This window comes from Megascapheus bottae, chromosome 17 (assembly GCF_031878675.1).
Source record: "Megascapheus bottae isolate mThoBot1 chromosome 17, mThoBot2.hap1, whole genome shotgun sequence".
Classification (NCBI taxonomy): Eukaryota; Metazoa; Chordata; class Mammalia; order Rodentia; family Geomyidae; genus Megascapheus; species Megascapheus bottae.
This window is the reverse complement of record NC_143525.1, coordinates 17,746,378-17,769,980: the sequence shown is the minus strand read 5'-3', so window position 1 is coordinate 17,769,980 and position 23,603 is coordinate 17,746,378. Positions and strand designations below refer to the sequence as shown.

The following is a 23,603-nucleotide window of genomic DNA, read 5'->3' as shown; positions in this document are numbered from 1 at the left end:
GAGAAAGTCCAAGGACAGTGCTCAGGCCCTGAGCTCAAGCTCAGGGCTGGCAAAAAAAAAAAAAAAAAAAAAAAAATTGGTTTTTGTTTTATCACACACGTTTATAGGCCACAATGGCCAGAGAGCCTTAGGTTATAACCTTTAGTCTGCTTGATGAAATAATGTAATGGAATAAGAAAAAGAAATATGCACAGAAACAATTTTACTCCCATCAGGTAAGACTTTCTTCATCTCTTTTATTTTTGAGATAAGAGTATTCCTTTGATAGCCTAGGCTAGCCTTTAACATGACCCTCCCGTCTTAGGCTCCTAAATGGTACAATTATAGGTATTACCATGCACAGCTTTAAGACTTTTTTGGGGGGTGTCAGCACTGAGGCTTGAACTCAAGTTACTGTACTCTGCCTTAGCTTTTCACTCAAGGCTAGCACTCTACCACTTGAGCTACACCTCTACTTCTGTTTGTTTTTGCTGGCTAATTGGATAGAATTGTGTCTTGGATTTATCTGCCTGTGTTGGCTTTGCATCTTAAATCCTCAGACCTCAAGTCTTTTAAGTAGCTGGAATTACAGGTATAAGCCACAGGCACCAAGATCTTCTAAAGAGAAGACATACAACCATGGATAGGGCATAAACCTTTATCAGAAGAGAAGGAAAGACAGGGCAATAAAGGGCAAATAAATGAGGGCAAGGAGCTGATTGCTTAAGGTTTCTACCTGGGAGTAAGGATTTCCTTGTACTGTAGTTTCTCTACACGGGTTGTTGCAGCAACAGACATGGGGATGACAATGTTGTTAATATCAAATGAGCTCTCTCCCCTTCTCCTCCTTACTGGCTGCTGTAAGACAAAGGGTAAGTTTAGGGATAAAACATAATTCCACAAACATCAAATCACTCACCAGACACTTACCAGGATCATTTAGTAACAAAGCAGCTAGATCCTTGGGTAAAGTTTGATGGTGATTTTGGATATGGCAGCTTGCACCTAAGTAGACTCTCTTAACAGCAGAATCCTTGGGGGACGGGGGGAAGAGGATACCTTACAAGGGGTAATTACTGTTCACAAGTCTCTCTGACCAACATTCTTTATCACAAGCTCGTATTACTGGGATAGGTGTCCTAGGGTCTTAAGCCAATTATTGGGATTCCTAATTCTTCCACAAATGTCTCCATCAACACCCCTTCTTATCCCTTTTATGCCTGTCTATGACTTAAAAACCAAGTTTATGCTTAGTGGCAATTCCAGTTTAAAATATTAAATTCTCTTACCCTAAAAAATGTTCAAATCACAAATCCACCTCTATGAGCCATCTTACCTTGGTTGCCATGAAAGCACCTCTTTTTTCTCTTGAAGATCTACACTCTTCAGCTAAATCTGCACCCACTACCTTCTCTGCCCTTATATGCTTTCCCCTCTGTTATTTTTGGGTAAAGAGCAGAGAGCATTCTCACTGCCTCAACAGAGGTAAGTGGAAGGAAACTGAAGAGGAAGACCTGGCTATAGCTCCAATTCCCACAGAAAGGATATGTGCTTCAAATAGAAGAAAAGATCAAGTCCTTGGGGAAATAAAACTTCCAAAGTTCCAATCAAGAAGCAGAGGTGGTCATGTACAGTAGATGGGACATCAGGATAAATGGGGGATCCAAATGGCCTGGTCTCTTAGATGGAGGAGAAAAAGTCTAACTGCCTTAGCCCAGACAACAAAAACCTCATCCTGAAACAGACTGTTAACTGACTTATGAGAGAGCAGAGAGAAACAGTGGGATGACAAACATGCTGTCATGGCAACAATACAGCTGGAAATACCCAAACCAGCAAAATGTGACCAGCCTACAGGTGATGGGTTGGTTAGTGAAGATCATCTGTTTCCTCCACCTATCTACTATATCCTCTCTTCTTGAAAGGTGATAAACAATTCCTTATCCCATTATCTTAGAACACTGTCAGGAAATAATAAAAATTAGCACTCTCTGGGCAGGATTTTTTTTTGGGGGGGGGGGGGGGGAGGAGGCAAGTCCTTGAGCTTTCTCAAGGCTAGAGCTCTATCACTTGATCCAGAGCACCACTTTCTGGATCTTTGTGCATGTTAGGCAAGCACTCTACCACTAGGCCAAACTCCTGGCCTGGGCAGGAACTTTTTGTTGCTATCATTTTTCAGATCACTACACTATCCTTTTCTCTTTAATTTCTTTCCCTACCAATGAGATTAGATTGTCACTAATCTCACAAATTGACAAAGAAAAAAAAATCTCAACAAATGTTTGAAGAGATTTTTGCCTGTTTTGCCAGGTTGAGTTTTGCAGCAGATTAGTAACCTCATACCTAAGGGGTTCTGATACATCTCTGCTGAAGCTCAATGCCCCATATAAGAAATGTGTTTTAAGTAAGACTGAGGAAAGACTATATCATAGTCAAGAATGAAACTCCTGCATTTTTTTTTTTTCTGAATCTTCTTAGGCATGTTATTTGAACCTTCAGGGCAGAGAGTCTTGTGAGGTTGTCCAAAGCTTCTACCACTTCCTCTCAGTCTGTAAGCTGTTCATTTAGTCTACTTCTACTTTTTCCTATTTAGAAGCAGAAGTAGAGAGCAGTCAATGGAATGGCAAATAGCTCCTAAACCTGGTAATACATTAAAAGCAAGATAGAAAGGAGTGAAATAGAGAAGACAATGATACTAGACTCCCCCTTTTCTGAGATGAGATGAAACAGGCAGAGCCTTCCTATGTCTGCGATAATGGTGTGAAACATCATGTCTGCCTTGAACTCAGGGCCTGGGTGCTGTCCTTTAGCTTTTTCACTCAAGGCTAGCAATCTACCACTTGAGCCACAGATCTACCTGTCTCATGGACTTTCCCATCTGGGCTGGCTTTGAATCACACAATACACAGATCTCTTGAGTAGATTATAAACATGAGCCACCCACCAGTGCTTTGCACTTCTGAATATTTACAGACATTTTTTAAAGTTACTAACATGATTCTGTTTTAACCAACCACTTCTGCAAAGCATGGCCTCAGCACCACTCTGGCTTTTTCTAAGCATGTGGTACCAAGGAATCGAACCCAGGTCTTTGTGCATGCTAGGCAACCACTCTACCACTAGGCCAAACTCTGGCCCTCAGATTTTCTTTTTTGCTGAAGTACTATAGTTTGAAATCAGGGTCTCCTGCTAAATTTTTAGATAGATCTTCTACAACCCCACATCCCTAGCTGTCATATTAAAAAAAAATTTTGTGTGTAACTTTTTTATCCTTAGGGCTGGGAGTGTGACTTAGTGGTAGAGTGCTTGTCTATCATGAATGAAGCCCTGGGTTCAATTCCTTACTACCATATACACAAAAAAAGCCAGAAGTGGTGCTGTAGATCAAGTGGCAGAGTATTAGCCTTGAGCACAGAGAGGCTCAGAAACAGAGCCCAGGCCCTGAGTTCAAGCCCCAGGACTGGCAAAAACAAACAAATAACAACAAAAATATTTCTTCATCCTTTGATTATCTGAAACCTTTGTTGATGGTTCAATGTTTGTTTGTTTTTTTTGCCAATCTTGGGCTTAAGCTCAGGGCCTGAGCACTATCCTTGGATTTTTCTCAAGGCTAGAACTCTACCACTTGAGCCTCAGCACCACTTCTGGCTTTTTCTAAGAATGTGGTACCAAGGAATTGAACCCAGGTCTTCGTGCATGCTAGGCAAGCACTCTACCACTAGGCCAAACTCCCAGCCCCTGATGGTTCAATGTTTATAGGATACACATACCTATTTATACCAACTTGGTGAGGAAGGTGAAAGAGGATTTAAGTAGGCCATGTATAAGACTGATTTGTAACAGCAAGAACAGTGTAAATTCTATCTCATCACAGGAGCCTTGTGTGTACATTTTATAAGATTGATGTTTCTTGATTTAAACTCTTAAGTTTTGTGACGCTGCCTCTGAAACATACCACTACGTAGTATAATATTAAGAACTAGCTCTGTACTCTGCCTTGAATTGCATTCATAACCCTTACAAGCTACCATACCTTGTATAATTTACTTTTGACATTGGAAAGCCTTAGTTTTCAAGCCTCTAAAATCAGGATCCACCTACATTTCAAAGGGCATTACAAAATTAAGTGGATTGACATATGCAGAGTACTTAACACTGGCTCAATGTTTAATTACTGTTATAACACTGAAATTTTATCAAAGGACCTTTGATCAGGTAAAATTCAGCTATAGGTACATGTATTTAAGAGGGCACACGTTTGAGAATTTTAAAATGTTAAGATGAAGTTAATGAAAATGTGTTTGAAATGGTTATGCAAACTGTTTCTTAGATGGAGTTTGGTACTGACAAAGTAGAGGTTTTTGGGAAGGAGAGTCTTAAATGGCCATTTAAATATTGACACAATAACCTGATGGACTTAACAGTTCTGCTCTTTATATTGGTAAGTATATGCCTTATCCCTTTCTTTTTTTTTTTTTTTTTTTGGGCCAGTCCTGGGCTTGAGCTCAGGGCCTGAGCACTGTCCTTGGACTTTCTCAAGGCTAGAGCTCTACCACTTGAGCCTCAGCACCACTTCTGGCTTTTTTCTATGTATGTGGTACCGAGGAATCGAACCCGGGTCTTCGTGCATGCTAGGCAAGCACTTTAACCACTAGGCCAAACTCCCGGCCGCCTTATCCCATTTCTTAACATTAAATGTTCATTCTTTTTTTCTGCTCAAGGCTAGTGCTCTACCAATTTGTACCAGAGCCACTTCTGGTTTTCTGGAGGTTAATTGGAGATAAGAGGCACATGGACTTTCCTGCCTGGGCTGGCTTTGAACCATAATTCTCAGATCTCAGCCTTCTGAGAATGTGGGATCACAGGTGTGAACCATCGGTACCTGGCCTAAATATTCATTCTTAACATTCTACTACCACTCACCAGTACAGTACATATTAACTGGTGTCAAGAGTTCCTATAAGTATCTCTCCTCTCAGATTTACTTTTTGCCTACAGAGCTGAGTATATTTCTCATGCTTGAGTACTGACCAACATGTCCGGTCTCTGGACTTGATTCTCAGCACTGTCAATTAAAAACAAAACAAACCAAAACAAAAGGCCTGTCTTATTTTTTATATCAAGCTTCCTATTGATGGCTCAGCAGAGAGCCATTTCTGATAAAAACTATGCAACAGAGGGTCAAGTATCACTACTGTGGCTTAAATTTGAGTTTGTATAAATACCTGAAGTTTCCAATCCCACTGTTGATTCTCCCCTTCCCATTCCCCTGAGTGACCAGTAGAAGGCTGTGGAGGACAATTTCATGCAGGTACTTACAGATGTGCTGGCTGTGGCTTGTGAACTGGAGCTGGTAGGTGCAGACGTATCTGATGAGGTGGAAAGCTGACGCACCAGTGGACTATGTGGTGAATGGTGGGTGGCTGCCAAGTAGCCTGAACTGCTTGTGTCTGTGTGATGCTTCAACACTGCATAAGTCAACAGAAAAGAGAAAAACACGTGGCTATCTTAACCAGCTTCATTTCTAACATTCACTAGGAATGCCAGCAATTCACACTAAAGACAAAAATGCTCCCTAAGCCTAGAGGATAAAAAAGTAAAGCAAACTGGTTGATGGGAAGTAGGGGCCGGGCAGAGGTTGCTGTAGCAGTAAGAAATGACCTGCATGTAGAAGCAGTAGCATCCCGCTGCTTTGCCTTCCTAGAAAGCGAAGGACAAAGCTGAGGGGCAATTAAGAGAAACCTGGGCTGCCCCAGAAAGCTGTGAGCAGGTACAAATGCAGGTAGATATGCCAGGCCTGGCCCTACCTTCACTTCTCTCAGATGAATGGTCTCGCAATCTCATTTTGCTGTGGTTTGGGTCATGCACAGGTGGTGGTGGATTGAGCAAGCGCTCTGCTTTTGGCGCTGTCACTCGCTCTACCATGGGCACGGCCCCCACATCGTCTAAGTGCTGCCTGTGGGTTCTGTCAAGCCGAGTTTGGTGATGGGACAGCTCTGAAGAGGGGAACAGAAAAAGAGCTGTGAAATATCTTGTCTCAAATTTTTCCTTGAGTTTTGAGTTCCAGTTTTCTCTAGGCCAATACTATATACCCAGGGCAGCAGGACAGTCCTTTGTGACTAAAGTATCTAGTAAACAGCACAATGGCTGGTACTGGGAGCCACCACTGGAAGACAGTCTGTGCACAAATAGACCAAATGCCAGGCCACTGCTGGCTGTTCTCTGAGTATTTCAGATTGAGTCTCAAGAGCCATGGTGTTGAGAAACCACTTTCAAAGTCCATCAGAGAGCATTTCAGACAAGTAGTAATAGATTATATGGTGAATTAATATATGTCTTGCCCAAGCCTCAACACACTGGAATGGCAAACCAATAATGAGAATTTTTTAAAGAATGGAAAAATAGCATCTGGGTCTCTGGAAGACTCCCCAGGTCCCTGAAACTTACTGGCTGTTGTTAGAAAGGAGCTGACCAACTTGTGCCTATCTTTACGAGTTGGATCTGGCAGACTGCCTGGCATGGGTGCTCTGTGCTTAAGTGAAAACTTCTTGGGAGGTCTAATCTTGTCAAAAGGCTTGTTCTGCCATTGAGTTTTCAGCATGCTCTGGAAGTGCAAGCCTGTGGGAACATCTGCAAGAAACAGAACACTGAAGGTTAGTCCCATCATGGCATGACCCTTGGGCTCCTCGCAGTGAGGATTGTTTACTGGTCATTCTCCAGTGCTCAATGCCTATTTATACTCGTCTTTTTTTTGGGGGGTGGGGGTGGGGGCGGGCAGTCCTGGGGCTTGAACTAAGGGCCTGAACACTGTCCTTAGGCTAGAGCTCTACCATTTGAGCCACAGCACCACTTCCAGCTTTTTCTATGTATGTAGTACTAAGGAACCAAACCCAGGTCTTTGTGCATGCTAGGCAAGCACTCTATTACTAGGCCAAACTCCCAGCCCCTCATACTCCTCTTTGATTTGACCAATGGCTGGATACCAGCAAGGACAAGGACTGTCATTGGAAGATCTAACTATATGAACTTCTTACTAAAAATTGACACAAGGACACTGGGTGCAGGACCTGAGGATTGCGGTTCAAAGCCAGCCTGGGCACTAAAAAATCCATGAGACTCTTATTTCCAATTACCCACCAAAAAACCAGAAGTGGTGCTGTGGCTCAAGGGGTAGGGCGGTAGCCTTAAGCTGAAAAGCTCAGGGACAACGCCCAGGCCCCAAGCTCAAGTCCCACGATGGACAAGACCAAAAGAAAAAAAAAAAAAAAAAATGGGGCTGGGAGTTTAGCCTAGTGGTAGAGTGCTTGCCTAGCACTAGCATGCACAAAGACCCAGGTGCAATTCCTCAGTACCACATATATAGAAAAAAGGCCAGAAATGGTGCTGTCACTCAAGTGGTAGAGCTCTAGCCTTGAGAAAGCCCAAGGATAGTGCCCAGGCCCTGAGTTCAAGGCCCAGGAATGGCAAAAAAAAAAATTAATTATTAAGACAGTATGGCCTCAAATATGCAATTCATCTACCTCAGCAGTGTGTATGCTATCACACTCCTCTCATTTATGAAACTATACTGCAAACCATTTTATTGAAAAATCAGTTCATTTTACCTTTTATTGTCAATCAGGGAGCTGTGAGGAGAGAAATACTGAACACCTTTAGAATGATGGGAGCTGGGTTTTTTCTTTTTCTGTTAGTTTTTAGCAAGGATTTGTTTTAGTATAACAGACTCAAAGTAGGTAGAAATAGAAAAGAAACATTTTCTGCCCCTCATATAGGAAGGAAATGAGACTCCATATAGGAGATAATCTTTCTTGTATTTTCCCTCTAAGCTTAATAACTTTACTGGTTTGACAATGATAAATCCATTTCCATCTAGAGACTTAAATCTGCTTCTAACAGTATAAAGTTAATCAAGACATGTTTATTTAACAAATATTTATTAAGAGTTTACACGGGCTGGATGGGAACCAGCAGCTGATGCTTATAATCATAGCTACTCAGGAGGCTGAGAACTGAGCATCGAGGTTCAAAGCCAGGTAAGGGAGGAACGTCTGTGTGATTTTTATTTCCAATTAAACACAAATAAAGACAGGTAGAGCTGTGCCTCAAGTGGCAGAGTGCCAACACTGGGGGTGGAGAGAGTGGGGGAGAAAGTCTACAAGGATGCTTATGGTGCAGCTCAGTAGAAGAGTGCTTGCTTAGCATATGTAAGGCTATGTTAGGCTCTGGGTTCAACTCCCAGCAAGCACAAGATATAGCGAATGTTTCCAACAAAAGCTATGAACTCATCTTCCTCTATAGTTCCACCACTTTCCAGCTGATTAATCTTAGAAAGGTGTGATCAACTATCTTTTATACTCAGTAATACCTTTTTACTTTTATCACCCTCTTTGAATTTTCTATTTTTTCATATATTTTTTATTGTAATTAATAGAAGGGTTACATTATGTTCACTAGATAGAAGGTGCATTACTTCACAAACATTGATACCCTTCTCATGTCTTGGTCCCTATTTCCCTCCTTTAAAAAAAAAAAAAAAAAAAAAAGACAAGGTTTCACTTACCCAGACTGACCTGAAATTCCCAGGCTTTGGCAATCCTCTTGCCTCAGATAAGAGTCATCTGAGGATTTGTGTGCCTGGGCTGGCTTTGAATGACCTTTCTCAGATCTCAACTTCCTGGGTAGCTAGGATTATGTGAGCCACCAGTGCCCAGCTTCTAGACTCATTTTTATTTTCCTAAGAATATGTATGTCATCTAGTCTTTTAGTTTAAAATTTTCCTTACAGGGGCTGGGAATATAGCTAAGTGGTACAGTGCTTGCCTAACATGCATAAAGCATGATTCTTTAGTACCACATAAACAGAAAAGGTTAGAAGTGGCACTGAGCAAAAGAAGGTCAGGAACAGTGTCCAAGCCCCAGGACTGGTATTAAAAAAAAAAACAAAAAAACACCCCCTCCCTCCCATTAAGAGCCAGATTGTGGTGGTTCACGCCTGTAATCCTAACTCCTCAGGAAGCTGAGACCTGAAGGTAGCAGTGCAAAGCCAGCCCAGGCAGAAAAGTCATGAGACTTTTTTCCCCCCTTTACCAGTCCTGGGGCTTGAATTCAGGCTCAAGGCCTGGGTACTGGTTCTTGAGCTTTCTCAAGGCTAATTAATTACCACTTGAGTCACAGCACCATTTCTGGATTTTTTTTCCCTGTGTATGTGGTATCGAGGAATTGAACCCAGGGCTTTGTGCATGCTAGGCAAGCACTCTACCACTAAGCCATACTCCCAGCCTCCAGGAGACTTTTATCTCCAATGAATCACTAGAAAACAAGAAATGGCACTATGGCTTCAAAAAAAAGGGAGGGGAGGGGGGAGGATTCTGCAGAAGAGTTTTTTTTTAATTAACCACTCATTTCTATGATATTTTACTGAACAAGTTTGAATGCTAGGTCTCTCATATAATGAACATGTTCCTGAATAAAAGGGAAAAAAAAAACCAACCTTACAAATGAAATTTTCCCCAAGAAGTAATCAGCCACAGGTTCATAGATGTCCAACTTTTTTTTTTCTTTCTTTCTTTCTTTGTTTCTTTTTTTGCTGGTCCTGGGCCTTGAACCCTGGTTCTGTGTACTGCCCTTAAGTTCCTTTTAGTTAAGGCTAGCACTCTATCACCACTTCCAGCTTTTTTTGTGATTAATTAGAAATGAGTCTCATGAACTTTCCTGCCAAGGCTAGCTTTGAACCGATTCTGACTACTGAAGTAGTTAAGGCCGTAACTTTAGCACCCAAGCCTATATTTTAATAACAACAAGTATTTGCTACATGTTAAATTGCAAAACTGTCTGTATGTGGTTTGCCTGCTGCCACAGCACACCTAAAGACTATACAACTCAAACCTATTTGTGGTTAGGAATCTCAAGCAGCATTTGGCCCCAGAGAGCAGTCTAACAGCTAGACTGCTGTAGAATGTATAATGAAAGCTTGAAAAGTGGCCTCAATATTTAAATATTATGTTAGAAAAGTTACCTCCACTATTCTGCAATAGCTATGTATATAGTATATAAAAACAATATATTTCGACTTTTGTTTTACCCCCCAGTTACTGTTCTCCCAAATGTGAAAATGAAGCCAGAGGGTGGAAGGGGGTGGGGGTAAGAGGGGACATAGGGAAGAGCCTTGGCTGTGAAAATAGCAACTCCTGGAAACTAAGGATGAAAGGTAAACATAATAGCAAATAGTAAAGAAAACAAAACAAAAATCAGTTAAGCTTTAGTTTCTGGTTTTTTTTTTAAAGAATTTATATTTATTTTATGCCAAACCAGGCACATGAACGCAGGAACTTGATGTCATTCAAGGCTATTACATATACTTCAAGGCTATTGCATATACTTCTCATTTCCTAGCTTCTTTATCATTTTGAAAATTAGTTGTGGCGAGTCAAATTCTTCTCTACTTTCTATCTTCTGCAGACATAAACTTAAGCACAATGGTTATTCCTATCTTAGCTAATACCTCAATTCTTCAGGGTGGGGCAGTGCAACCATACACATAACTACTATTTCCCCATATATTTTATGAGCATCAGTTGTATAAGGGGCTTCATTATGACATGTCTATATACAACATAGCTATTATTTATCCTTAGAAGGCATGAGAACATTTATGTTACTGACACAAGTCTCTCAATTCTAATAAACTGAACCAATAACTCAACTAAAATCTCACTTGTAACCCCTTTCTCTCACTTCAACGCTCTCAAATGGAAGTAGGCACACCTATAGAACATCACTCATAAAATAGTGCCTTGTACAATTAAGCAGCATAGAGATATATTGAAGTGTTCAAAAGTATTCAAGGGACTGAAGTTGCTAAACTTTGCCATAAACTTGCTGTTTTCTTTAACCACTTTTATTTGAAAGCAAAAAGAAACTGGAGGCTGCCAACTCAACAGGCTGAGATCTAAGGATCACAGTTTGAAATCAGCCTGTGTAGAAAAGACAAGACTCTCCAATTAACCAGTTAAATCCAGAAGGAGAAGGGTGGCTGAAGTGGAAGAGATCAGCCTTGAGCAAAACAGCAAAGGAAGAGTGTAAGGCCCTGAGTTCAAGTACTAGTACTGGCACTCACATGTGTGCACACGGACGGATATGGACACACAGACGACATACGAGACAGACACACACAGACACACAGACACACAGACACACACACACACACACACAATAGGAATCCAGCTAAATCCTCCAGTTAATGGATAAATAAACTGCTGGTCTGAGTCCACCCTCTAAGTGAATAGTAAAAAAAAAATCTAAACCTGATTGGATATATTACCTGAAAGTAAACAAAGGGATATGATATCTAAGAATATGCAATAAAGAGCCATTCAGCTAGAAGATGTCTAATGTTCTATAACTGTACAAGCAATTAGTCAAAAGCAATATTATTATAGAAAAAAGATAAAAAACTGATTACTAATATTAAGTTACTATTTCTTTAACTAAGTGAAATGTGGATGAAAAGACTTTGACCAGGGTTAACAGGTTCTGATATTTCACAATTCACTTGATAGTTCCACTTATTACTTTCCTTATGTTTTTTTTTTTTTTTAATTTTGTTTTGCTTTGTTTTTTTGCCAGTCCTGGGCTTGAGCTCAGGGCCTGAGCACTGTCCTTGGACTTTCTCAAGGCTAGAGCTCTACCTCTTGAGCCTCAGCACAACTTCTGTCTTTTTTTCTATGTATGTGGTACTGAGGAATCGAATCCAGGCCTTCGTGCATGCTAGGCAAGCACTCTACCACTAGGCCAAACTCCTGGGCTCCACTTATTACTTTCTACCATTTTCTCAAGTGTGTTTTTCTTGGAATGTTTTGTAATGCTCACTTCCTCCTCCTGCTGGAAAGTTATAGTAGCATCATGTGCAGAGTTTGGCAAGCTCAATTGAAGCAGCATTGACCTTCCTGGCCAGCAGGTGGTGCTCTTGAGTCCTTTTCATGAACTTGTTCTTCCCGATTGTGCTCAATCATTATGCCATAATCATACAGTGTCTTTCATTAAACACATAGGAGATTCTCCTTTAATAACTTTAAATTCATTAATGTTTCATTTGTTTTGTACTTAAGTATCCAAGATTTATTCTCAGGCAACCACCAGAGTGAAACTTGACATGACCAAGAGGAGTACCTTTCTTTAGTCAATGGGAGATAGGCAGATGTGATCAAAGGCAAAATTGTGAAACAGAATTAGGGAGGTGAACTTTAGAAAACAGTACATGCCAGTACTAAGAACCCAAGAAAGCAGTCATGTAACCACATATATACCATATACAGACAGTAGTCAAGAGTAGTGTTGACTGTTCTATTCTATGTATTTTTTAAAGTACACTAAGAGTATACTGAGGCTGGAGGCCAACTGACCCTTTCCCTCCATTCTCAGACACCTAAAAGTAGAACTTCATGGGGCCGGGAATTTGGCCTAGTGGTTAAAGTGCTTGCCTAGCATGCATGAAGACCCGGGTTCGATTCCTCGGTACCACATACATAGAAAAAAGCTGGAAGTGGTGCTGAGGCTCAATTGGTAGAGTGCTAGCCTTGAGAAAGTCCAAGGACAGTGCTCAGGCCCTGAGCTCAAGCCCAGGACTGGCAAAAAAAAAAAAAAAAAGTAGAAATTCATGATCATTCAGCATGCATCTGGTTTGTTCTACCTGTTGAGGATCCTTTCTGTAAAATCCTAAGAGAAGATTTTTCTGAAAGAAAGTGAAACCTTTAGAAGGTATATGTATCCGTTTCTTCACCTAGAGCCCTCTTAGGTTTGTATCTTCTGTTTTACTTACCATCTGGAAATGCTAGCACAGGGTGAACACAGGAGTCCAACTGGGAAAGACGTTCCAACAGAGGGGCTTCATAGTGAACTTCAGGAGGCATAGTACTGACACTACCTGAACCACACAGTGCACAGAAGGGATTCACATCACAGCCAGTGCGTACTGTGCTATTCCGGTGAGCCTGAAAAGGGCCAAACAAAACTGAAAAGTCAGTATCCAGCAAGCACTCATTCTTTATCCCAAAGATTCCAAAAATCTTTCTACATCACTTATGGAATGCTCAGACATTTCCATTTCCCGAGCACACTGACCATTAAAATGACTAAGGAAAGCTGGACAAGTGGCTCACACCTGAAATCCTAGCTACTCAGGAGGCGGAGATCTAAGGATTGTGGTTCAAAGCCAGCCTGGGCAATACAAAGCCGAGAGACTCTTATTACCAATTAATCACTAGAAAATGGGAAATGGGGCTGTGGCTCAGGGGTAGGGATAGTGCCCACGCCAGGTTCAAGCCCTATGACAACACCCCCACACACACACCAAAAAAAAGACTAAGGAAATTTTCTTTTAAATGATTTATGCCCATTACATAAAACCCGAAGTGCATGCCTCAGTATCAAATCTGTCAACATTCTAAGGTATTCAGAAACTGTACTGACAACACTTTGCAAAAGGCTTGTATAGTTTTGTTTTTCTTTTTAATTTATTTTTTTAAGTAAAACAGCCAGGTGCTGGTGGCTCATGCCTTTAACCCTAGCTGGGAGGTTGAGATCTGAGGATCAAGTTCAACGCCAGCCTGGCTAGGAAAGTCCATTATAGGCTAACCTCCAACACACCAGAAAGCTAGAAGTGAAGCTGAGGTTCAAGTGGTAGCCCTGAGCAAAAAGAGCTTAGAGACAGTGCCCAGGCCCCCAGTTCAAAGCTGAGGACTAGCAGCTGTGCGCGCACGTGCGTGCACACAGGAAAATCTTCCCAAACCAATAAAACGTGTATGTGTACATTCTAGCTGCTAGGATTAGATCCCCTAACTACTCTATTCCTTTTTAAACTAAGCCTCAAGTAGTTCTTACTACTTTCAACTAATCAATAGAATAAGTGTATTCTCATTTTTAAATCTCAGATATACTAGAGCTATACTAATTAATAATTAAAACTTCTAAGTGACTTATCATCTCATGAGGAAAAGTCAAAGTTTTCATGTCTCTGTCACTACTAGTTTCCAGGAAACACTGGAGAAAGAGAATCACCAATGATAAATGAACAAAAGGATATATATCATGTTACAAAGTATCAATTCTAGGCAGTAAACCAGTAAACATCCACATACAGGTATATATTGTAAAGTTAAATTTTTCTGTATATATGAATAAACAAAAAACAAAATTTGTAAAGAAAAATGATACCACAGAATTTTTGCTTCTGCTCATGAAGAAGCAGCAGATCAGACTTACACTATAGACGTAAGTCAGGAACCTGGACAAAAGGCATTGTAAAACTAGGAAACAGATCCCCTAGATTACAGAGCAGGGAGAGGGATTCCAAGTAGAGGCATGATTGTTTCATGAATTAGGAAAAAAACTCCTAGAGGCCAGCGCTCAGAGGCTAAGATAACTTGAGAGTACAGACAGAATCTATGAGAAAATGAGCTCTAGAAATATTCATGAGGTCCCCGAGCGCTGGATAATAATCAAGAAGTACATGTACAGGCCAGACAAAGAGCAACCGGAGAACTGTGTGCTGAATAGTTTCGAGCTAATCTAAGCTAAAAGTTTGATTATAAACAAAGTGACATGCAGCATTCAGTAAATCACTTTTATCCTGCTCTAACAAAGAAAAAGTAATTCATACACCAACATAACTTTTATTTGTGTGGTACCTGGAGACTGAGCCCAGGACCTGATGTATATTATTTTTTCATTTTAGACAGGATCTCACTGAGTTGCCTTAGCTGGCTTCATACCTGTGATCTTTCTACCCTGGCCTTCTGAGAAACTGGGATTACTGGCATGTTCTACAGTGCCTGGAAACACTAAGCCTCTTTAAAAGAATATAAAAATTGCTACAACCAAGTAGAATACATGTCCAATACTCAATGAAAATTGTTAGTTATGCCAAGAGGAGAGAAACTGAGAAAGAGTAACTCTTCAAGGATATTAAAACAAACAAACAAACAAATAACAACAACAACAAAAACCACTGAAAACTAAGGGATAAATAATCCAGTAATCACAGCAAATAAATTACTAAGGAAGCCAAGAGTAACCTGACATTAAGAATAACTAGCTGGGCCAGGCACGTTTGCTCATGTCTGTAATCTTAGATACTCAGGAGGCTAAGATGTGAGGCTAGAGATTCAAAGCCAGCCCAAGCCAGCCCAGACACTAAAGTCCATGTGACTCTTATCTCCAATTAATTACCAGAAAACTGGAAGTGGCACTGTGGCTCTGGGGGTAGGGCCATAGCCTTGAGCTGAAGAGCTAAGAGACAGTGCTCAGGCCCAGACTTCAAGCCAAAAAAAAGAAAGAAAAAAAAAAGAATAACTAGAAAAATCTGAGAATAAAGACAGACACAGACACAGACATACAGACACATACAGACACACACACACACACACACACAGTTTAGAAGAATCATAAAATTAGCTTGCATTCTGCAGCTGCTTTTTTCTGAAGATATTAGTTAATTCTGAAAAAGATGCTTAGGATACGATGTCTTGGTAGAGGACCACTCCTGGAAAGCAGAAAAACAAGCAGAGCTTTTCATAAGACTGAAAGGACAACATTAGAGACAAATGCAAATTTCCAGTGAAAAGAGAGGACAAGAAACTAAGATGAGCTTCTTGTTTTGGTATTCATTGTAAAGCTGTGAATGAAAGAAGGCTAAGAGGCTAAGCAAAATATCTCTGAAAAGTAGATAGGAAATTTTGGCTGTATGGATGCATGTATGCATCCATTCAGCTCAGTCCTAGTATATTAAAATTTCTAAAAACTATGCATGCCTAGCGGAGGATGAAGTTAAAGCCTATCTAGAGAAAAACATTGTTGGAGCTTCTACATTTAATATACTATTATTCAACAATAATTGACAACAAAATACGAGCTCCTAGCACTTCAAATTTTATACATGTGCCAGGTATAGTGGTACAAGGCTCAGTAGAAGCAGGAGCATATCAAGTTTTAGGCCAGCCTGGACACTTAACAGTAACAAGAGTCTCAGAAGATGAATGCAACAGTCCCACAGGCTTGTAATAATTGAATCAATAAACTGGTTAAAAAGAATTAAACAAACTAAAAACAGAAGAAAAGACAAATAGGAAGTATGTAACAATATAAATCATTGTGAAAATATCCAATGACTTGTAATTAGAGCTCCTTATGAGAAACAGAGAAAGTGAATATGACTAAGACTAATATCTGAAGAGATAATAGCTAGTTTCTGTTAAAAAAAAGGGGGGGGGCGTTAAAAATACGCCATATATTTAAGGATGTCTGAAAATTTCAAGCAGAAACACAATGGTAAACCCATAATCTAGTGCTGACTGCTCATCTGGTATACATGAGGTGCACCTTCAGTCAAATTTTGCTGGTTATTTTGCAGGTTTAAGACTTGAGAACTCTGTTGTTCAAGATGGCTTAGACTGGATCTTAGCCTTCTAAGTAGCTAGAATTACAGGTATAAGCCACTAGGTACTCTGCTTAATTTGCATCTTGATTCAAACTATTATACCATTTATGAGACAATCTTAGAAATCTGAAGTCTTAAGATAATATTGGCCTCAAACATGTTATACTCTTGCCTCAGCTACCCAAGTATTAGGTGTTGCAATTACTACATACCAAGCTCTACTACAGCTTTATAATGGACTGAACTAGCAGTCTACAAGAAAAACACTGTTCCAAAAAGTCTCAGAAATATAGCTTAAATGTAATTGTAACTAGAGCTACTTGGAAAATAGACTCCTGGGCTCATAGTTCAAGGCTAGTCCAGGCATAGAAAGCTGTCAAGACTCCATCTCACTCAATGGCTGGATGCTGCGATGTATTCCTGTTCTCCTTAGAATCACAGGAAAAGATAAGTAGGAGAATTATGGCCAGATGGCCTGCATATAAAGACTCTTATTTTTTAAAATAACGAAGACAAAAAGATTCCAGGCTATAGCTCGAGTGATAAGAGTACTTGTAGTAGCAAACACAGGCCCTAAATTGAACCCCTTGTACTGTGTGCACGCGTACACACACACACACACACACACACACACACACACTTAAAAATAAAAACTGTAGCTTGGTGTCAGTGGCCATATTTGTAATCCTAGCTACTCAGAAGGTTCAGCTATAAGAATCATGGGTCAATGCTAGCCAGGGCAGGATTCCCTCTACAATGCAGTATATTTTAATTTATGTATTAAAAACATTTATTCTACAGAGTCCTCAGGATTCACCATTCTTGCAAAGCTATGCAAATAAAGAAATAATTTGAATTTAATATAAGAGAATAAGAACCCCAAATTAGAGCAGTAACGAGTAAGTCTTACTGGTTCATCAGTTGGGGGAGCAACAAGGAAGACCTTTTTGGTGTTCTGAGACAGTCTCACTCTACCTAGCCTGAGGACTGGGATTAAAGGCTTGACTGAGAAGAAGTTTATAATGGCCCCTGGACCTCAGTGAGGAAAAAAGAAAAGCTAAAAAGTCCAGACCTGACTCACATTCTAGTAAGAATTCCACATTCATCCTACAAGCTTATGTCCAAGAACCTTATTCTAAGAATGTGACATCTGAAACCTATCTATATTCTAGTGACCTCTCTGGAAAATAAGAAGAAAAACATACTTAGGGACAACTTGCACAGTCCAGGGATTACAAACTCCTACAGAAAATTATGGCTGCAATGTCTCACAGAATTTACTGTCAAATTATAAATCCTGAAAACACAGGGATATTAGGAAGCATTCTGATGTTAAAAAATGTAAGAGTTTCTCCTTGAAAAGCTAGGAAGTAGAATTTGAAACAACTTATAAACAAAAATATTAATATTGTTCTAAGAGATTATAAATGTTCTTAAGAGTAACCACAAAATACAAACGAAAAGCACTGAAGTAAAATCCAACTGACAGGCTGACCGAGTGCCTTCCTAACAAGTGTCAAGTACTTAAACCTAAAAACTACAAGGAAAAAGAAACCTCAAATGAAATATAAAAGGTCAGTGAACCTTTTTTTTTTTTTCTTTTTGGTGGGTCATGGGGCTTGAACTCTGGGCCTGGGCACTGTCCCTGAGCTTTTGAGCTCAAGGCTAGCACCCTACCATTGAGCCACAGCTCCACTTCCCATTTTCTAGTGATTAAATGGAGATAAGAGTCTCACAGACTTTAGTGCCAGGATGGCTTTGAACCTTGATCCTCAGATCTCAGCCTTCTGAGTAGCTAGGATTACAGGTGTGAGCCACTGTCTGGCTGAAAGGTTAGTGAACTTTTTTATTTCTTTCTCATTTTTTTAATTGGAATTAATAGAGGAGTTACGGTTATATTCGCCAGATAGAAGGTGCATTACTTCACATACATTGATACCCTTTTCTCCTGTTTTTGTCCCCATTTCCCTCCCCTCACCCTCTCTCCTCATCTTGTTTCCCCCCTTCCTTTTCCTATTTCAAATAAACATATATACAATATAGGAAATTACAAGGTAAGAGATGAGAAATAACATAGTACACTAAGAACAACAATCACACAGGTCAGTGAACTTTTAATGACAGTAAGTCTAAATAAGACATATGTATCTGTGCTGGGCATAGTGGCTCATGCCTGTAATCCTAGCTACTCAGGAGGCTGAGATCTGAGGATCAGGGTTCAAAGCCAGCCCCGGCACAAAAGGACCTGAGACTCATCTCCCATTAACCTCTAGAAAATGGGAAGTGGAGTTTGGCTCAAGGTAGGGTGGTAGCCTTGAGCTGAAGAGCTCAGGGACAGTACCCAGGCCAAGTTCAAGCCCCATGACCCAGAAAGAAAAGACAAGAAAAGGAAGAAAGGGAAAGGAAAGAAAAAGGAAATAAAAGGAAAGGAAAGAAAGAGTACTTGCTTTCAAAATAATACAAATTTCAAAACTGTTATTTAATAAAATCGGCATTGACAATAAGACTTTCAAGGGAAAACAAAGTAAATGGATAGAATCCTTTTCTCTCAAATGTATACACATATATATACTATTAGTATCTAAAAAAGCAAAATTTAAAGCTATTGTGACTTTACTAGAAATCATTAGAATATGGTTATATAAAACTATATTCCAGTAGATACAAATGAAAAATTCAGTGTCAACATAATGACCAGTTACATAGTAACTACAGAACTATCACTTTGATGAAAATACTTAAGGTTCAACAACCAATTCGTTGGGAAAGAATTAAAAACCTTAACAGCAACTTACAAATTATCAGCAATAGAATATTTCACACTTCAAAGCCTAGGGAATGCCATCATAAACTAAACTTGGAAAAAATTCAAAAAGTAAATTCTTTCATTATATTGTAAGAAAGAACAGAAAATAAAGGCCAAAACCTGGTCTTTGAAATAAGACCATAAAATAGAAAAATTGCTGACAAGATTAATGAAGAAAGAAATTTTAAAGAAGCTTTTACAGAAGCTAACCAATACAGAGCAATCTCCCTGATACAATTACACTCTAACACAGAGTACAAAATGCATAACTTATTCTAGAACACTGAAAAACAATGTCAAGAAATCCTGCTTCAAAAAAATTATGAAATTCTATTAAGGGAAACCTCAAAATTTCCAAGGGTAATAATATATTAGGAGAGGGAGATGAAGAGGGAGAAGAAGAAAAGGGAAAGGGGGAGGGAGATTGTAGTGAATCATTAACAAAATTCTCTTTTCCTCTTTACTTTTAATTTTGTCAGTTGTGGGATTTGAACTCAGCGTGTAGGTACTGTCCCTGAGCTTTTTTTGATCAAGGCTAGTGCTCTACTAATTTGAGCCACAGTTCCACTTCCAGTTTTCAGGTGGCTAACTGGAGATGAGAGTCTCACTGACTTTACTACTTTTATCTGAACTCCCAGCATACTCTATTCCCAATGGCTGTATTAACTAACATCATATATAGTTATTTTTTGATTTGTTTCTGTTTCTATTAATTAGAATACTTCATGAAAAGAAGGATTTTTGTCTGTTGTAGTTTAATGCTGTATTCCCAGTACCTAGAAATTATTTATTTAGTCCATTATATGAGTCTCTAAGACTATTTGTTGAAGGACTAAACAAAAACAAAAGTGATAAGGTAAATGTGTACTAGAAAATTACCAGCCAGAAACCTTAAAGTGTAAAACACATTTCATTTAGTTTTCAATTGTATGAGAGCTTTGATCTTAGGAAAGGAATAGTAAACTACTACCTTGCAGTATCATGATTCAAAACCAAGCTTATCTTCAGAATTACTATTTGGTACCTTCATGTTATTAACTTTATTAGAATATTATTTCATTTGCTTACAAATAAAGCCAATTCTGCTATTTGAAGAACGACAGCAATCAAAAGTTTCCTGCAATGATGAACTAATATTCTTTTTTTTTGTAAAGACAATTTAGAAACTGTAATGGAGCTGGGCACTAGTGGCTTCTGCTTATAATCCCAGCTCAGGAGGCTGAGATCTGGAGGGCAGAAATTTGAGGACAGCCTAGAGAGAAAATTTGCTAGGTTCTTCTCCAAATTAGCTAGCAAAACTCAGGGTTGGAGACATGCATGCATGACCCAATGGGTAAAACACCAGCAAAGCAAGCACAGTGCCTTCTGATCCCACCCCCCTCCCCGCCCCCAAAAAGTAATGTGTAGTCTTTTTACATTTTTGGTCTTTTGGGATAGGATCTTACTATGATGCCTAGTGTGCCTTCAAACTCATTATCTTTCTGCCTCAGAGTCCTAAGTACTAGAATTATTCTTTTAGGCAAAAGGATTTACATTGCCATGTTCAGCTAAAGTAGTACAAATGAATGAAGACATGTTAGACACTCTTCAGTGTTTAAGGTAACACTTAAACTTTCACTTTCTGGTAGTCACCTAGAAACTGTACTTTTTTTTCTTTTTAAGAAAAATGAAATCTAGAGCAACAGAACCATAATCTCTAAGAAACAGGGCCCAACAATGTACTTTTAAGTCTCCTCAGAAAATGTTGGTGTTTAGCATAGTTTGAAAAACACTAGTTAAACCAAAGTTGACAAGACACTGAACACTATCTAAGCACCTGGCTCATTTGTTCAGACAAGGACCAACACCTTACCAGTACTGACCTTTCTGGAAAGAGGAACAATGCTGTTGGGCCTCACAAGCCTCCTTTTCTTACAGCTCAGTACGGGACGAGTTCGGGCTGCCATACAGGTGCCATCAGATGATGAAACTAGATTCAGTCGTTGTTTTTTATGTAATTGTTCGTCAGCATCAGAGCTGTCACATGAAACATGGTCTGCTAAGACAGGCTGAAGACTATACAGAGGAAGAAAAACACTGGTTTAACCCCTTTACCTTGCAAATATAAACAACTATAAACAAGTATTCTCTACCACAGAAAGATGGCAGTTCAGAAACAGATTATATGCTAATCTAAGACCATGTGTTATATCCATTCTTAGGTTCTTGGTACAAAAACAAGTATGTAAACTTAGTTTTAAAGTTTTAGTAATTAAGTATTGTTATCCAACAGAAATATGATTAAAGAAAGTATAGAAAAGTACACTTGGTTAGAAAATTATGAAATTTCAAAATGTTGATATACTGTCTTAAAAGCAGTTCTTCTGCCAGGTGCTTGTAGCTGCTGCCTGTAATCCTAGCTAACCAGAACCCGAGATTGGTTCAGAGTCAGCCCAGGCAGGAAAGTCTGTGAGATTGTCTCCAATCAACCACTCAGAAAAACTTGAAAGTGGCTCTATGGCTCAACTGGTAAGAATGCTAGCCTTGAGCAAAAGAAGCTCAGAAACAGTGTTCAGTCCTGAATCCAGCCCCATAGGACTGGCACAAAAATAAATTTAAAAACTAAAGGGGAAAAAAAAACTCAAAACAAAAACCAGTACTTCTGCGAATCATGAATTCTTGGAATGTGTAACATAGTTTGTTCACTAATACAGAAACTTATACACACAGGAACTTTCCTATATACAGATTTTCCAACACAGACTTTAGGGAGCACACTGTTCTAGAGCATAAAAGTGTTTGTGAACTTCTTTGAGGGATTGCTCCAACATTAGGACTAACAGTAATAGTCCTGCAGGATAGCTGTAGGCCTCTCTGTGCTTGTATTTAGGGGATGTTAGCAAAAAGATACACATTAACATATTAAAGTATGTTATACAATATCAGACATCGAAAATATTAATGCATAATAGGGTTTCTATTGCTTTAAGCTGTGGTCATCCTGACTGGAAATAACTAAGAGGTCTAAATTCACCTTTTGAAATCATACCAAGGGCCGGGAGTTTGGCCTAGTGGTAAAGTGCTTGCCTAGCATGCACGAAGACCCGGGTTCAATTCTTCGGTACCACAAACATAGAAAAAAGCTGGAAGTGGTGCTGAGGCTCAAGTGGTAGAGCTCTAGTCTTGAGAAAGTCCAAGGACAGTGCTCAGGCCCTGAGCTCAAGCCCAGGACTGGCAAAAACAAACAAACAAACCCCCCCAAAAAAAAAAAAAAAAAAAACAATAAATAAAAAATAAAATCATACCAAGTGTAATAACAGAAGGAAAAAACTTACGTGTTAACAACCCCATTGACAGGTCTCAAAGTTCCACATGATTTGGTAGAAAGCGTCTCTAAAACATGTCCAGTAGGGGCACCATGGCTTTCCAATGGCTGCGAAACAGACTCAATCTGAACAGGGACAGAAAAGTAAAATACATTAACAGAACTTACCAAAAAAAAAAACCTAAAAACAAAAATCCCCTAAAACATCACCATTTCATTTTATTTTACACATTTAAAGTTTCTGATGATCAACTTGCAAAACAAAACTTGTATGGCCAAGGAAAAAGAAAAACAGAAATTAGCTTCTGTTTTGGAAACAGAATAGGAAATACAAATATTATCATACTAAAAGTAGAAATCATCTGATAGGTAAATGACCTCAATAACTCTGGCATCAAAGTTTAGCAAAAAAAATTATATAGTAGCATGAGCCACTTAGGATCAAGAATGTCATAGTAATAGCTACCTAGGGTCAAGAATCACCCATTTTTAGACAACTACAATGAAACTTACATGGGTATATGGTTGTGTATATAAAATTGGGTATGCGGTGGTAACTTTTTCAAACTCTATTTTGCTTAAAAAAAAAATATATATATATATATAAATTTGGTAGAAAATAAAATTTAAATGTCAAATGAATATAATTATCTGATAATATTGTATTTTTCTTTTCTAGAGTCTTGTACCATGCTAGGATACGTAGTGTCTTGAACAGAAAAATGTATTTTAAATATAAAAAAGAATAAAGGAGGGCCGGGAGTTTGGCCTCGTGGTAGAGTGCCTCCCTAGCATATACGAAGACCAGGGTTCAATTCCTCGGTACCACATACATAGAAAAAAGCAGGAAGTGGTTCTGTGGCTCAAGTGATAGAGCTCTAGCCTTGAGAAAGTCCAAGGACAGTGCTCAGGCCCTGAGCTCAAGCCCAGGACTGGCAAAAAGAAGAAAAAAGAAAAAAAAGAAAGGACACACGAACGAACAAACAAACACACACACACGCGCGCGCGCGTGCGCGCGCGCGCGCGCGCGAATAGGAAAAGCTGGAATTTCATTATTTCAAACAAATTGTATATTTATTTTTG

The 23,603-nt window shown here is 39.4% G+C and overlaps 1 protein-coding gene across 5 annotated transcripts in view; it reads right to left on the bottom strand.

Annotated features, from left to right (window-relative positions):
• Kansl1 (KAT8 regulatory NSL complex subunit 1) overlaps positions 1-23,603 on the bottom strand; it is a 114,611-nt gene that overhangs the window by 2,805 nt on the left and 88,203 nt on the right. For 4 of the 5 annotated variants that reach the window (XM_090350003.1, XM_090350002.1, XM_090350001.1 and 1 more), the window contains 7 exons: positions 22,531-22,646; positions 21,079-21,271; positions 12,796-12,967; positions 6,427-6,609; positions 5,787-5,975; positions 5,299-5,447; positions 716-837 (listed from right to left, as the gene is read on the bottom strand). In XM_090350003.1, the coding sequence (XP_090206129.1) occupies positions 716-837; positions 5,299-5,447; positions 5,787-5,975; positions 6,427-6,609; positions 12,796-12,967; positions 21,079-21,271; positions 22,531-22,646 (1,124 nt within the window). The remainder of the gene's footprint in view (positions 1-715; positions 838-5,298; positions 5,448-5,786; positions 5,976-6,426; positions 6,610-12,795; positions 12,968-21,078; positions 21,272-22,530; positions 22,647-23,603) is intronic. The other variant, XM_090350006.1, reaches the window with a different exon arrangement.